General features: G+C 40.9%; 1 protein-coding gene across 1 annotated transcript in view; it reads left to right on the forward strand.

Annotated features, from left to right (window-relative positions):
- The window catches only part of TDRD12 (tudor domain containing 12), an 82,660-nt gene that overhangs the window by 56,036 nt on the left and 9,051 nt on the right, over nucleotides 1-17,573 (forward strand). The window contains exons 22-25 of the mRNA XM_082606252.1: nucleotides 2,287-2,386; nucleotides 14,158-14,345; nucleotides 15,091-15,301; nucleotides 16,505-16,597. Of these exons, the coding sequence (XP_082462378.1) occupies nucleotides 2,287-2,386; nucleotides 14,158-14,345; nucleotides 15,091-15,301; nucleotides 16,505-16,597 (592 nt within the window). The remainder of the gene's footprint in view (nucleotides 1-2,286; nucleotides 2,387-14,157; nucleotides 14,346-15,090; nucleotides 15,302-16,504; nucleotides 16,598-17,573) is intronic.

Below are 17,573 nucleotides of genomic sequence, written 5' to 3' on the forward strand. Positions count from 1 at the left end.
CTATCTACCAGCACTGACTAATGTTGCTTGTTTTAGAATTTTATATACATGGAATTGTAGTATGCTCCATCTATCAATACTGTCTGTGGCATTCATCCATGTTCTTGCATGTATTGGTATTTTATTTATTTATTTATTTTGTGGCTCAGAATTCTATTGTGTGGGGACTTCCCTGGTGGTCCAGTGGTAAAGAATCCGCATTCCAATGCACAGGACGCAGGCTCGATCCCTGGTCCGGGAACTAGCATCCCACATCCCGCAGGGCAACTAAGCCCGTGTGCCACAACTACTGAGCTCACGCACCTCAACTAGAGAGCCCGCATGCCACAAACTGCTACAGAGTCCACACGCTCTGGAACCCACGCTACAACTATAGAGAGAAAACCCGCATGCCACAACCGGAGAGAAGCCCGCGTGCCGCAATAAAGAGCCCATGCACCACAACAAAAGATCCCAAGTACCGCAACGAAGATCCCGTGTGCTGCGATTAAGACCTGATGCAGCAAAATAAATAAATAAATATTTAAAAAAAATTCTGTTGTGTGAATATATCGTGATGTATATATCCATTCTACTCTTGACGGGCCTGTGAGTTGTATTATGTACGAAGCTGCCATGAACACTCTTGTACGTGTCTTTTTCTGGAAATATGCACCCGTTTCTCTTGGGTATATATTATACTCTGGAGTGGTATTGCTGGGCCATGGGGTAGACTTGTGTTTAACTTTGCCAGAGCAGTTGGTCATCTTATGATCCCACCAGGTGTGTGAGAGGAAGTTTGGGTTGCTCTGTATCCTCACCAACACTTAGTATTCATGGGGGTGTAGGGGAAAACCATTGTTATTTTTATTTGCATTTCCCTAAGAATTCATGACGTTGAATGGCTTTTCACATGATTGTAGGACATTTGACATCCTTTTTTGTGAAATGCCTGTTCAGGTCTTTTGCCCATTTTTAAAATGGGGTATTTATTGGTTTATAGGAATAATTTGTTTATTCTTGATACAACTGCTTTGTCAGAGATATGCATGTATGCATTGAGAAACTTCTCCCAGTCTGTGGCTTGCCTTTTCACTCTTTTAAGAGTCTTTCAATGGACAGACATTTTTAATTTTGATTTTATGGTTACTGTTTTATTGTGTTTTAATATAAGAAATAAATTGCCTACCTCTAGATCATGAAGACATATATTTTCTTCTAGAAGTTTTAGAGATTTAGCTTCCACACTTAGATATATAATCTATATTGAATTAATTTTTGTGTATAGTGTTTGATATGGGGCAAGGTTTACTTTTTTCTGTATGGATAATCTCTTGCTCCAGCATTCTTTATTTAAAACACTGTTGTGTTCTCACTGAGTTGGTGCCTTTGACATAAACCAGACGATAGTGTATGTGATCCATTTGTGGACTCTCTCTGTTACATTGATGTATTTGTCTATTCTTACACCAGTACTACACTTTTTTAAGTATTGTAGCTTATAGTGGGTCTTGGGAAATGGTATTTAAGTCCTCCAACTTTGCTCTTCTTCAAGGTTGTTTTGGCATTTCAAGTCTAATGCATCTCCATGTTTATTTTAGAAAGGGTTGTCAGTTTCTTCAAAAACATTGCTGGAATTTTGATAACTGCATTGATTATATGAATCAATTTGGAGAACATGGATATATCTTAACAGTCAGGAGATCCCTGAGTCAGGGATCCAGACACGATGCCAATACTTGAGCAGTGGATCTCTGGGACTGAGTAGTAGATGTCTGTTAGATATCTACTGGATTGAATTTAATTTTAAGATAACTATTGAAATTAACTTCTTTGAATTATGTACATTATCCAGGTTATTAGCAGCAATTTCCATTATGCCTTTACATAAAATATTGAATTTTAAAACTGAAGCTTTAAGTATTTCTCAGTTTAGGTTACGGAATGGCTCCTGGTTTAGAGGTTCATTGGCCTCTGTTGTGGGTTATAGTGATGTGTTTCTGATTCAGAGTCTTTATTTTGGAAGTATATTTTGTTCACTTATGTACTGCATTTAAGACTGTCTGGAGAAATAATGCAGTAACTCTGTCCTTTAAGTTTACTCAGTGCCAGTTAAATTTTAGGATCCCTTTCCACTTATTTACACACTGTTAGTGTCATCTGAGGGATTTAATTAACTTTACAGCATTTGGAATACAAGTTCTTTGATTTTGATTCTAGATAATTTTCCTGGTGAATACTTTATAATTCATGTTGAAAATTCTTATTTTTTTCCCCTGGTTTTAAAATCCTGTTCCTTTTTTTCAGAGACAAAAGGATCTGTCCTGATCGACACCATATTAATCCAGAAGTAGACACGCCAAGGACGTTATCCAACCAAACTCTACCAGTGTTTGGATACATAAAAGTAAGTCCTGTTAAAGAACTTGTCCAATGATTAATGGTCATTTTAATGAACAACTTTCATTCTTTAAGAGGTAGAATTTAATAGAATGCAATTATGACAGTACTAATTACCACCATTAATCTGACAGTAGGCACTTATTTTAAAGGTTCTTATATGGTGCCTTATTTCAAGGTGCCAGTTTGTTCAGAAAACCAAGATCAAATTGGGAGATAGATAAACCACTTAAATTTAGGGATTTCTTAGTTATATTTTTAGAAAGAGTTGTTTCCCTTTGGGGACTATTAAAAATAATGTGATGATTACATGAACCTTTTCAGATCATCCGTGATTATTCCTTTGGGGAATATTCTGAGATGCAGATAGAATTGCTGAGTTGAGTTGTCACTTTCTTGTGAATCTTTTTTTTTTTTTCCTTCCTTTCTTTTTGAGTTTGAGTGTTCTGCCTTCACCTTCCCTTTCCCTTAGGGCGAATCTGTTATGTTCATTCATGCTTGTGCTCCTCCTTGTGTGGCTATGCTGTACTCGTTTCCTGGGGCTGTTGTCCAAATACCATGAACTGGGTGCCTTAAAACAGCACAAGTTTATTCTCACACAGTCCTGGAAGCCAGAGTTTGAAATCAAGGTGTCAGCAGGCTGTGCTCCATCTGAAGACTCCCTTTCCTGCTTCTTCCAGCTGCTGTTAACTCCAGGCGTTCCCTGGCCTGTCTTCACCTCGTGGCCACATCCCTCCAGTCTCTGCCTTCATCTTCACATCACCCTCTCCTCTTCTCTGTGTGCCTCTTACAGACCACACTTGTCAGTGGATAAGGGGCCCACCTCCATAATCCACAGTGATCTCCTCACCCAGAGATACTTAGTTACATCTGCAAACACCTTTTCTCCAAATAAGGTCACGGTCACAGATCGTGGGAGTTAGCACAGAGACAGTTTTCTTTGGGGGCGTGGCAGGAGGCATGGATTACCATTCAACCCAATACGGTTTTCATTGATGACATGATTTTTGTCTTTAATTTCTGATTCTTTCCCAAGTTCTATCACCTCATTTCTACATTTAAAAATTCTGATTTATGTGGTTCTTTTATATCATATATCATTTTCTTAATAAGCTAAAAGGCAGCTAGTTTTGAAATTGGAGTACAGTTTTAATCTATTTTGTGGATACATTTTTCTGGTGGCCTTCATTGTCTCTAGGGACTGTTATTCTTCTCTTTTTTATTATTGTAACTTAATATGGGATTTGACCTTGCTAATTTGCTGTTGCTCATTTTTCGATAAAATTCCTTTTCCTTAAATTTGAGGAGGAGGTGTGGGTCAGGATAACTTTCCTAATTTCACAGAGTTTCCATTTCTGTTGTTTCCACGTCTGGTTAAAAAAAAAACCCATGAAAACACAGTTTCTGAGATTTTTGAGGTGCCCTGGCTCTGTGCCCCTCACCCAGGTACATCTGGCCTTTTTCTTCCTTCATCTCTCTTGCCCCTGGGTGGACAGTTTGGAGATTTCACAGGGGCCCAGCCTTCTCACCCACTCTCAGAATGCGTGAAAGCCTTCCAGTTCAGCTGCCCTTGTCACCAGGCCCACTGTGTTTGCAATGAATACCTGCTGCCTCTTGTGGAATCCTCCTGTCCCTAGTCTTTCAGACGAGCTCATACCTCCCAGTGTGCTTCCTGCACAGCAGGTCTTGTGATGTGGGTGGTTTCTATCTTCTATTTTTGTTGTTGTTATCTAAATTAATAGATTTTATTTTTTTGAGCAGTTTCAGTTTTACAGAAAAATTGAGCAGAAAATACAGAGTTCCCCTGTACTCTCCCCCGGCACCCCCCACCAGTTTCCGCTATTATTAACATCTTTCATTATTGTGGTACATGTGTGATAATAGATGAGCCAATATTGATAATTATTATTAACTAAAGCCTACGGTTTAAGTTAGGGTTCACTCCTTGTAGTGTACGTTCTATGGACTTTGCCAAGTGTATCATGACACATATCCACCATTACAGTATCACACAGAATACTTTCACTGCCCTGAAAGTCCCCTGTGCACTCCACCTGTCCATCCCTTTACCTCTTCCCCAGAATTCCTAGCAGTCACCGATCTTTTTACTGTCTCTGTAGTTTTGCCTTTTTCAAAATGTCATATAGTTGCAATCATACAGGGTGTAGGTTTTTTAAACTGGCTTCCTTCATTTAGCAGTTTGCATTTAAGATTCTTCCATGCCTTTTTGTGGCTTAATAGGTTTTTGGTTTATTTTTTAACATCTTTATTGGAGTATAATTGCTTTACAATGGTGTGTTAGTTTCTGCTTTATAACAAAGTGAATCAGTTATACATATACATCTGTTCCCATATCTCTTCCCTCTTGCGTCTCCCTCCCTCCCACCCTCCCTATCCCACCCCTCCAGGTGGTCACAAAGCACCGAGCTGATCTCCCTGTGCTATGCGGCTGCTTCCCACTAGCTATCTACCTTACGTTTGGTAGTGTATATATGTCCATGCCTCTCTCTCGCTTTGTCACAGCTTACCCTCCCCCCTCCCCATATCCTCAAGTCCATTCTCTAGTAGGTCTGTGTCTTTATTCCTGTCTTACCCCTAGGTTCTTCATGACATTTTTTTTCTTAAATTCCATATGTATGTGTTAGCATACGGTATTTGTCTTTCTCTTTCTGACTTACTTCACTCTGTATGACAGACTCTAGGTCTATCCACCTCATTACAAATAGCTCAATTTTGTTTCTTTTTATGGCTGAGTAATATTCCGTTGTGTATATATACCACATCTTCTTTATCCATTCATCTGATGATGGACACTTAGGTTGTTTCCATCTCTGGGCTATTGTAAATAGAGCTGCAGTGAACATTTTGGTACATGACTCTTTTTGAATTATGGTTTTCTCAGGGTATATGCCCAGTAGTGGGATTGCTGGGTCATATGGTAATTCTATTTGTAGTTTTTTAAGGAACCTCCATACTGTTCTCCATAGTGGCTGTACCAATTCACATTCCCACCAGCAGTGCAAGAGTGTTCCCTTTTCTCCACACCCTCTCCAGCATTTATTGTTTCTAGATTTTTTGATGATGGCTATTCTGACTGGTGTGAAATGATATCTCATTGTAGTTTTGATTTGCATTTCTGTAATAGGTTATTAAATAGGTTATTAAATAAAAATAGGTTACTTTTATTGCTGAATATACTACAGTTTGTTTATCCATTCACCTATTGAAGGACATCTTGGTTGCTTCCAATTTTTGGCAATTATGAATAATGCTAGGATAACTATTCAAGTGCAGGTTTTTGTGTAGACAGAAGTTTTCAACTCATTTGGAGTGTGACTGTTGTGTGTGATTATATATATAGTAAGACTATGTTTTGCTTTGTAAGAAACTGCAAAACTGTTTTCTGAAGTGACTATACCATTTTACGTTCTTACCAGCAATGAATGAATGAGACTTCTTGTTGTTCCACATCCTTGCCAGCATTTGATGTTGTCAGTGTTTTAGATCTTAGCCATTCAATTAGGTGTGTAGTGGTATCTCACTGTCTTAATTTGCAATTCCCTGATGACACGTGGTGTTGATCACCTTTTCATATGCTTATTTATCAGCTGTAATCTTCTTTCCTGAAATATCTGTGAGATAATATGTTCAGGTTTTTTGCCCATTTTTTAATTGAGTTGTTTGTTTTCTTATTATTGAGTTTTAAGAGTCCTTTGTATATTTTGGATACCAGTCTTACCAGATATGTGTTTCATAAAAATTTTCTCCCAGCCATTGGCTTGTCTTTTCATTTTCTTTATATAGTCAGTTCTTGTTATCTGTGGATTCAGCCAACCTCAAATCTAAAATATTTGGCAAGCAAGACTTGAATTTGCAGTGGTCCAGCAACTATTTACATATCATTTACATTGTATTTACAACTATTTACATAGCATTTACATTGTATTAGGTATTATGAATAATCTAGAGATGATTTAAAGTATATCCTTAGGCTGTCCTTAGGTTATATGCAAATACTTACACCATTTTATGTAAGGGACTTAAGCATCCAAGAATTTTGGTATTCACAGGGGGTCCTGGAACCAATCCTCCGTGGATACTAAAAGATGATTATAGTGTCATTTGGACAGCAGAAGTTTTTAATTTTAATGAAGCCCAACTTTCCAATTTTTTCTATCACAGACTGTGCTTTTGTCGTTGTATCCAAAGAGTCATTGCCAAACCCAGGGTCACCTGGAGTTTCTCCTATGTTATCATCCTCATCTGCTTTTATTTTGGGGTCCATGGGGATATTTTGTTAATTACATTTTGTTGCAGTATGTCCCTGGCTTTGGCTTTGCTGTCTCACTGCTCTGTCTGTCTTTATGTGGGGGATTCAGAGAGAGTCAAAAAATATGACACCTCACTGTGGCCACCTTCCCAGAACCCCTCTAACCAAGACCCTCGCTTTTTATTTAATTTTATTTTTATTTTTTACTTTATTGAAGTATAGTTGATTTTCAATGTAGTGTTAGTTTCTGTTGTACAGCAAAGACTGATTCAGATACATATATATATATATATATATATATATATATATATATATATATATATATATTTTCTTGTTCATATTCTTTTCCATTATGGTTTATTACAGGATATTGAATATAGTTCCCTGTGCTATACAGTAGGACCTTGTTGTTGTTTATCTGTTTTATATGTATTAGTTTGTATCTGCTAATCCCAAACTCCTAATTTATCCCTCCCCGACCCCCTTTCCTCTTTGGCAACCATAAGTTTGTTTTCTGTGTCTGTCAGTTTCTGTTACGTAAATAAGGTCATTTGTGCCATATTTTAGATTCCATGTACAAGTGATATCATATAATATTTGTCTTTCTCTGGCTTACTTCACTCAGTATGATCATCTCTAGGTCCATCCATGTTGCTGCAAATGCCATTATTTCATTCTTTTTTGTGGCTGAGTAATACTCCATTGTGTATATATACCACATCTTCTTTATCCATGCATCTGTTGATGGACATTTAGGTTGCTTCCATGTCTTGGCTATTGTAAATAGTGCTGCTATGAACATTGGGGTGCATGTATCTTTTCGAATTAGAGTTGTCTCTGGATATATGCCCAGGAGTGGGATTGCTGGATCATATGCTAGCTCTATTTTTAGTTTGTGAAGGAACCTCCATGCTGTTTTCCATAGTGGCTGAACCAATTTACATTCCCATCAACAGTGTATGAGGATTCCCTTTTCTCCACATCCTCTCCAGCATTTATTGTTTGTAAACTTTTTAATGATGGCCATTCTGACTGGTGTGAGGTGTTACCTCATTGTAGTTTTGATTTGCATTTCTCTAATATTTAGTGATGTTGAGCATCTTTTCATGTGCCTTTTGGCCATCTCTGTGTCTTCTTCGGAGAAATGGTCTTCTGCCTATTTTTTCATTGGGTTATTTGTTTTTGTTTTAGAGTTATATGAGCTGTTTGTATATTTTGGAAATTAATCCCCTGTCAGTCACATCATTTGCAAATATTTTCTTCTGTTCCATAGGTTGTCTTTTCATGTTGTTTATGGTTTCCTTTGCTGTTCAAAAGCTTATAACCTTGATTGGGTCCCATTTGTGTACTTCTGCGTTTATTTCTGTTGCCTTCAGAGACTGACCTAAGAAAACATTGGTACAATTTATGTCAGAGAATGTTTTGCCTATGTTCTCTTCTAGAAGTTTTATGGTGTCATGCCTTATATTTAAGTCTTTAAGCCATTTTGAGTTTATTTTTGTTTATGTTGTGAGGATGTGTTCTAACTTCATTGATTTACATGCAGCTGTCCAGCTTTCCCAACACCACTTGCTGAAGAGACTGCCTTTTCTTTATTGTATATTCTTGCCTCCTTTGTTGAAGATTAATTGACTGTAGGTGTGTGGGTTTATTTCTGGGCTCTCTATTCTGTTCCATTGATCCATATGTCTGTTTTTGTGCCAGTATCACACTGTTCTGATTACTGTAGCTTTGTAGTATTGTCAGAAGTCTGGGAGAGTTATGCCTCCAGTTTTGTTCTTTTTCCTCAGGATTGCTTTGGAAATTCTGGGCCTTTTATGGTTCCATATATATTTTAGGATTATTCTAGTTCTGTGAAAAATGTCATGGATAATTTGATAGGGATCACATTAAATCTGTAAATTGCTTTGGGTAGTATGGCCATTTTAACAATATTAATTCTTCCAGTCCAAGGGCATGGGATATCTTTCTATTGAATCAGTTTCCATTATCAGTGTTTTATAGTTCTGAACATAGAAGTCTTTCACATCCTTGGTCAGGTTGATTCCTAAGTATTTTATTTTTAAAAGGGATTTTTTTTTTTTTACTTTCCCTTTCTGATATTTCATTGTTAGTGTAAAAACATGCAACAAATTTCTGTATGTTAATCTTGTATCCTCCTACCTTGCTGAGTTCATTTATCAGTTCTAGTAGTTTTTGTGTGGGGTCTTCAGGGTTTTCTATATACAGTATCATGTTGTCTGCCTATAATGATACTTTCACCTCTTTTCCAATTTGGATGCCTTTTATTTGTTTTTCTTGTCTGATTGCTGTGGCTAGGACTTCCAATACTACATTGAATAGAAGTGGTGAGAATGGGCACACTTGTCTTGTTCCAGATTTTAACGGGAAGGCTTTCAGCTTTTACTGTTGAGTATTATGTTGGCTGTGGATGTGTCATAAATAGCTTTTATTATGTTGAGATATGTTCCCTCTATACCCACTTTGGTAAGAGTTTTTGTCATGAATGTATGTTGAATTTTATCAAATGCTTTGTCTACATCTATTGAGATGACCATGTGGTTTTTATCTTTACTTTTGTTGATGGAGTGTATCACATTTATTAATTTGCATATGTTGAACCATCCTTGTGACCCTGGGATGAATCCAACTTGATCATGGTGTATGATCTTTTTTATGTGTTGTTGGATTCAGTTTGCTAATATTTGATTGAGAATTTTTGCAACTATATTCATCAAAGATATTGCCCTGTGATTTTATTTTGTGGTATTATCTTTGTCTTCTTTTGGTATCAGGGTGATAGTGGCTTCATAGAATGACTTTGGGAGTGTTCCCTCCTCTTCAATCTTTTGGAAGAGTTTGAGAAGGATTGGTAATAGTTGTTCTTTGTATGTTTGGTAGAATTCCCCAGTGAAGCCATCTGGTCCTGGACTTTTGTTTGCAGGGAGTTTTTAAATTACATACCCCCACACCCCTGGTTCCCAGGGGATCTGCTTTCTGTCACTATGGTTTTGTCTTTTACTGGAATTTCATATTAATGGAATTGTACAGTATGTGGTCTTTTGAGTCTGATTTCTATTACTCAGTGTATTATCTTTGAGATTCGCCTGTCCTATTTTATTGCTATGTAGGATTCCACTGTATGTTTGTCTGTTCACAAATTGATGGACATTTGGGTTGTTGACAGCTTCTGGCTGCTTTGATCATTTGTATTACATCTTTGATGGTACATTTTCTTTTCTCTGGAGTAAAACCTAGGAGTGGAATTGCTGAGTCATATGATACGTGTATGTTTGTAAGAAACTGCCAAACAGTTTTCTAAAGAGGTGGTACCATTTTACATTCTGACCAGCACTGCATGCAGGAATTCCAGTTGGTCCACATTCTCATTAGTACTTGGTATTCTCAGTCTGTAATTTTTGCCCCTCTGTTGCATTTGCGCTGTTATCTAATTTGTGTTACCCTGGTGATAAAGATCTTAGACATCTTTCCACTGCTTACTGGCTATTTGCATCTCTTCTTTTGTTAACTTTCTGTTTAGAATTCTTGCCCATTTTTTATTTGGGTTACCTTCTTGTTGAGTTTTAACAGTTCTTTATATATTCTAGATATCCTTTGTCAGATACATTGCAAATGTTTTCTCCCAGGAGAAAGGCAAAAGTTTTTAATTTTGATGAAGCCTAGTTTTTTACTTTTTTATTTTGTATTTTGTGCTTTTCATGCCATAAGAAATCTTTGCCTACCATATGGTTGCAAAGATTTTTCCCAGTGTTTTTATTCTAGAAGCTGTATAGTTTTACATTTAGCTCTGTGATCCATCTCAAATTAACTTTTGTGTGTGGCAGAGTTTTTTAAAAGGAGGCAAGGTTTTTTCTTCTGGATAATTGGTTGCTCCAGCATCATTTAGTATAAAGACCTTCTTTTCCTTCTAAATTATATTGGCACCTTTGACAAAAACTAGGAGACCATATATGTGATTTCTGAATTCTTTTTTTTTTTTTTTTACTATTTATTTATTTATTTGGCTGTGTCAGGTCTTAGTTGCAGCACGCAGGCTCTTTGTTACAGTGCATGGGCTCTCTAGGTGTGGTACGCAGGCTCTAGAGTACGCAGGCTTAGTTGCCCTCCTTGCATGTGGGTTTTTAGTTCCCCGACCAGGGATTGAACCTGCGTCTCCTACATTGGAAGGCATATTCTTAACCACTAGACCACCAGAGAAGTCCTGATTTCTGAATTCTTTATTCTGCTCCTTGGTTTCTTTGTCCTTATACAGTATCACACTGGCTTGATTACTGTAGCTTTATAATCTTGAAAACTGGTGGGTAAGTCTTCCAGCTTTGCCTGTCTTCTTCAGTATCCTTTTGACTGTTACTTCGCATGTCCATATAAAATTTTAGAATCAGGTTGCCAATATCTATTATATTTAGAATCCTGGTGGGATTTTGATTGGCATTGCATTGAGTCTGATACTGAACCAACCTTGGGTCCACTTGCCTGTGTGCATGGTAAAGCCACTCTACTGACACCAGGTCGTAGTGAAGGAAGTGCAGCGTCCACTGTAAGGTGCCAATACAAGGAGAATGAGTGGCTCATGCTTTAAAAACCCCCAACTCCCCAGTGGGTTTCAGGAAAGCATTTTTAAGGCCAGGTGAGGGATGGGGAGTGACAGGGCAGGTGATCAGCTCCTGCACGATTCTCTGATTGGTTGATGGTGAGGTAACAGAGTGGTGTCACGGGGATTAACATTATCAATCCTTAGGCCCCAGTAGGCCTGGGGGCTATGTGCTCATTGGTCATCAAGCAGTTAACATCTTCTGTTTGGTGAGGGGTTTTCACATCTGTAAAACAACTCAGGTAACATGCACAGATACAATTACCTGGGTACTTCAGAGAGAAGCTAAAGCAGAGGATATGGGGGAGGGGTCTGCCGTGGGAAGGCCCCACAGGGTCCTACTCGGTTTCAAGTCTATAGATTAATACAGGAAGAATTGACATCTTAGCAGTACTGAGTCTTCTTCATCTGTTAACGTGGTACATCACTCCGTTTGTCTAGGTCATCTTTAATTTTCTAAGCAGTGTGTTACAATTTTCAGTAGATGGATCTTTTACTTTTTGTGTTAAACTTGTCCCTAGTATTTCATGTTTTTGGATGTCATTGTTATTCTCCCTTAAACTTCATTTTCTAATTGTTTTAGAAATGTGATTGATTTCTGTATCTTACCTTGTGTCCTGCAACCATAACAAACTGAATTACTGGCGAGAGGGGAATCGAAACAGGTAGGGAGGTGTGTGGCCAGAAGGGACCCTCCCATGTGCCCAGGACTGAGGGGTTTCCCGCCACCCAGGATGTTCGGTGCTGGAACCAGGAAGAGTGGGTCACCTGTCTGGAGGCCTCACGCTCTCCCCCTCCTGTCAGGAGAGTCCAGTCCACAAGCTGCTTTTTGCCACCTCCGTTCTGCCAGCTCAGTGTGTCGTGGATGTGCTGATGCCGTGTGGAGGGGACGGCCACAGACTGATGCCTGCTCGGGCCTGGGCTTTGTTCATCAGTGTTTGCTGAACACAGAGCCTTCTAATTTAGGAAATGTGGGGGAAAAGGAACTCTCCCCTTATTCCTGTCATCCTAAAACAGTCACCATTGGCATCTTAGTATATTTTCTCTGTTACTTTTCTTTGTGCATCTTTCAAAAAATATACTTGCAGTTGGAGTGTATGTTATATCCTGCCAAGCTCTCATAACATTGTCGTGAGAGTTTTTCCCATCCCCTGCACCTCCTGTCCACTGACTCCTGTCACCCAGTGGGCTTCTGTCTGGGATGCCAGGTTGTTGGGGCCCCTAAACCATAGGGGAGAAGACTCCCTGGGAGAGGCCGTCTGCCAGGCTAGAAGGAACACTGAATTCCCTGCCCGAGATGAGGGCCGGCTTGACAGAGCACCGGGGTTTCACTGAGGCAGATTCTCCACAGGCTGGAGGATGGCTGGGTTGGGAACCATGATAGACATGCTACTTGTCCTCTCCCGGCTCACCTTCCAGTGGGGATGGTCAGCAGTGAGTAAGATGGTGACGGTGCTGTGGAGAGGATGAAGTGCAGTGAAGTTCTGCGGTGTGTGCTGGGGGACACGGGGCCCTTTGGACATTAGAGGCAGGGAGGGGCCCTCTGAAGAGGGGTCAGCTGCCCTGAGGGCCAAATGATAAGAAGGATCCAGCCATGAGACTATCTAGGGAAGAATATTCTAGGCAGAGGAAGCAGCAAGTGCAAAGGCCCTGAGGTAGGAGTTACGTGGAATGTTTGTGGAGTAGGACAAGGCTTATGGCGAGTGTGAAGGGTGCAGGCAATGAAGCTGGTGGGGGGGCGAGCACAGAGGAGAGCCACAGGCTGTCAGCCCTGTGAGATCCAGCACCTTTTGGTCACAAGGGGTGACCTCTCCCCTGCCTGCCTTGCCTCCCAGATGGCACTGCCCTCTCTGCCACCCCAACAAATAACCACTGCTCACTCCTGCCATCTGCTCACTCCTCCTGCTCTGTAGCCAGGGCTCCCTGCCCTAATGCATACTGTTTGCCCCCCCGTCTGGAACGCCTCCTCCGTACTCTTGCATACCTGTGCACGCCGACACCCCAACACATGCCAATAACCCTGCGTATGCTTGCCTGCGAAGAGTTGTCTTCTTGACCACACACCAGCTGTGGCACATCTGTCCACCCATGGTTGCTTAGGGTCCCTGTAGGACATGCTTCCTCTCTGTGTTCCTTGTGTCTCATACACAGCAGGCTCTTACTAAAATACTTCAGAAAGGGCTCAAGAGACAAGGAGGCTATTTTTTTTAAGGATTTTTATAAAGTGCAGTTAAAAAGTAAACAAAGGAACACTTACTAATAATAAAGCTTTAAACTAATATTTACCCAAACCCCTTCCATTAGATTTAAAGTGAAACTGTAATTATTTGTGTGTATGCTAAGGTTTTTATTTTGTTTTTTGGTCAGTTTCCTAGTTTATTTTTAAATCTCTGTTGTGTGCTTTGGGCTCTTAGGTCAGGTGCTGACTTCTGCAGATACCTCTTTGCTTCAGAGTGAGGTTTTTGTTTTTTGGTTTTTTTAAAAATTAATTAATTAATTTTATTTATTTTTTTTGGCTGTGTTGGGTCTTTGTTTCTGTGCGAGGGCTTTCTCTAGTTGCAGCGAGCGGGGGCCACTCTTCATCGCGATGCACGGACCTCTCACTATCACGGCATCTCTTGTTGCGGAGCACAGGCTCCAGACGCGCAGGCTCAGTAGTTGTAGCTCATGGGCCTAGTTGCTCCACGGGATGTGGGAGCCTCCAGGGCTCGAACCCGTGTCCCCTGCATTGGCAGGCAGATTCTCAACCACTGCGCCACCAGGGAAGCCCTGGGTTTTTTTTTTTTTGAAGGGATTTTATTTTATTTTTTTAACATCTTTATTGAAGTACAATTGCTTTACAATGGTGTGTTAGAGTGAGTTTGTTTTCTGGATATGTTTACTGTTTATGTTTCAGATAATACCCTTTTATATTTTGAATGCAACAAATTACTTTGGTCGTATAGTTGATAAACATGTGGATCTTTATGCAACTCTTACTGCTGAAATGAAAGAGTATTTTGAAGATTCCAGTAATAAAACAACTGTTGAAAAGGTGGAGAAATTTGGATTATATGGATTAGCAGAAAAAGTAGTTTTTCACAGGTAAAATGTCTCTTTATTTCATCTCTAAAAGTTGGGACGCATAAGGTAACTTTAAGTGGTGTTGAATCCCTGTTTTCATCTCTGTCCATATGACCGGTGTACACATACTGAGCCTGGCTGCCTCCCAGCAGGGTGGTGGTGGGGTCGTGTCCACCCTAGTCCGGCTCAGCTGTACTCTCGAGGCTCATCTGCCCTGGGGCTGCTGAGCACAGAGCGTGGATGACAGTGTGACATTTATATATGGACAGTCATCGACTCACTTAATTCTTACAAAATTCCCATAAAGTGGGCACAGTTCCCATTTTACAGATAAGCAGACTGAGCCCTGGTGAGGTTATGTAAGTTAGCTAGGTCAGCCCAAGAAGTGGCACTGTCAGCGTTCCATCCTGCCTCGTGTGCCTGTTTGCACCCATGGCCCTCAAATGCCCCACCCGTCCCCGCTTGGTGATAGCCCAGATTGAGAACCTTGGAACCTTTAATTTGCTATGTTAATTTTTCTTGTGTTGTCAGTTAAAGGAATTTCCGTTATTCAAAGTACTACACTATTTTTTATACATAGGTATACTTTAATTAAATACATCATGGCTACGTGCTCTTGCTGACTCCAGTTATTTTATTTCTGGTATGGAGTAAAGCCATGCAGTTTAGGGAACTTTTGTGTGGTTTGCTTCTAACGAGGAAGCCGAGGCGACGATTATTTCCCTTTGGGTCTCTGTGTTAGACTGAGGCCACTGTTGTCCTGTAGGGTTCAGGTGTTGGAGATGAGCCAGAAGGAGGACACGTGGGCCCTGGATAATGTCCTCGTGAAGTTCATAGATGAAGGCAGGACCGAGCTCATCACAAGAGACCAGTTGCTTCACCTCCCGGAACGTTTCCACACTCTGCCGCCCCAGGCTGTGGAGTTTATCGTTTGTAGAGTGAAACCCGCAGACAATGAAACTGAATGGAATCCAAAGGTGAGTTATTTTGGCTTTTTATATTTTGTTGACTTTCAGAATATGTTTAACCCAGAATGGACACAGAATTGAGGTGTATTTGAATTTGGAGTATTGGGTTTGGGTGAACTGCTTCACGTTTCTGGCCAGGAATGCATGTACAGCGCTATGTGTAGACTAGCTCCGAGCCCTCAGAGAGGCCGGGCGTGATTGGCCATTGTCGTCTTTAGTGCTCACACACTTTGGGTGTAAAATACGCACCGTGCTAAAAATAAACTGGCTGTTACTTAAAGAGAATAAACAGTGTACGCACTCAGAAAAGTGGATACCCCTGTCACGGGGGCACATAGGTGACGGACACTCTCCAGAGGGGCCAGGTCATTCCACTGAGCTTGGGAAGAAGATGGGCAAGGAAAGAGAGAGCGAGTCCAGAAGAGCTTCCAAAGGAGGGGACGTTCCCTCTGGGCCCTTCAGAATGGGTAACGAGGATGTCACCAGGTAGAGCGGGTAAGGCACTGTGAAGGCGAAGAAGCCCCCCCACCGTACCAAGACATGGCGCACATGCCGTCTCGGGTGGGTGGAGAGGCCCAGCCCTCGGCGCGGCAGGGACATCACCAGAGCAGTACGTCCTGTTCATAACGAGGCTCCTGATTCTTCAAAGGAAGGCTAAATTCCGTACAGTCTGATTAACAGGATAGGAAAGAAGCCATTGCAGTTGGCAGAGCAGAAAGTTTGGGTTGTAAACAGTGGAGTTGAATGAGGACAGGCGCAGAGGTGAGTCCCAAGCGCAGGTCTGTGCTGTGGACTCCTCACACTGCGTGGTTCCCAGCGTGGGTGTGTGTCCCCCATCCCCTCTGTCAGCTGTCAACCTGTCTTTAAAGGATGGGTGTTTCTTTCTTTGGAAGCTCAGTGAGAGAGTGAGGAGAGAGAGTTCTACTGAGGGTGGGGACCAGGGCCCCTCAACACCAGTGTCCCTGCTGCTGAGCAGCCCCGGTGTGTGATCTCGTCCTCTGGAGCAGCTGGAACACCCTGTGCTTGGGACTCACCTTTGCACCTGTCCTTGTTGGTGAAGGGGTGTGATGGCCTCCATAACCTGCCTCATGGGGTGGTCGTGAGGCTCAAAAGAAAGGCATGGAAAAGCTTCTTGCAAAACTATAGAGCACATACAGAATAAAGTATTTTTTTAAAGCTTCAGATAAATTACTTAAGTGTTTTTTTTTTCAGGTTACTAGGTACATTCATCATAAAATTAATGGGAAACTGCATGATGCAAAAGTGATGTTGGCTTTAGGAAATACGGTTTGGATTGATCCAATGGTAAGTACGCATTTTTCTTGAAAAGAAGCGTGTGTTTGAATTGGGCCCCTGAAATTATCCAAATTATTCTAACCTGTTGCTTGAATAACTATTTGCCTCACATAAACGGAGGCTTATTTGATAAGGGCTCTGTGTCAAGGAGAGCTTTTCCCATGTTATTTGGGTCATGAATGTGGTCATGAGTTTTTTGGTTTAAGGGAACCTTTTATAGTGTAACCCAGTGCTCACAGGTGTGTGTGTGTGTATAAATCACACACGCTCACACATACAACAGAGACAGAAACTTCATGAAACTGTTGTTAGTACACGCGACAGTCTCTACCATTTATAATTCTTTTCCAAGTGGTGACTGTTCACTGGCAATCCGACTTCACAGTTCTCTGCCCACACAGGTGGGAAGCCCTGGGACAGTAACTGCCCTGCAGAAGCACAGCCGTGTGCTGGTGTAGTCGTAAGTGATCTTAAAGTGGTCAGTAATGTGGAGGATTCCGGGCCTCAGGCTTTCCAAGACAGATTTTATTATGTTCACGGTTCCTACCTCATCCATTCACCAGATATTTATTGAGCACCTGCTGTGTGCTAGGACCTGTATGGGGCACTGGAATTCCATCCATGAGCAGACTCCTACCCTGTGGGGGTGGGTGGGACTGAGCATGAGGCCAGGACATGTGACTCAGGGCCTCAGCCCTGCTCTGCTTGCACCCTGGGAACTCAACTTTTCAATTCAGAGTTTTGCTCTATTAGGCTTAAATCTTAATTATTATGATTATTTATACGATTTAAAGGAATTCAATTCATAAAAACTGTTTTGTTGAAAGTTCTTTTTATAAGAGTGAAAAAGCCTTAACATGGAAAAGAAGAGTTTGGGTATAAGATTTAAGAGTAAGGGGAGAATGTGATTTTTAGAAGGGAAGGTAGAGACTACCAGTGAAGGTAAATGACGAGGTCTGGGGGGGTCTTAGTTGATGTCATAATA

The sequence above is a fragment of the Mesoplodon mirus genome (genome assembly GCF_964341445.2).
Source record: "Mesoplodon mirus genome assembly, chromosome: 19".
Classification (NCBI taxonomy): domain Eukaryota; kingdom Metazoa; phylum Chordata; class Mammalia; order Artiodactyla; family Ziphiidae; genus Mesoplodon; species Mesoplodon mirus.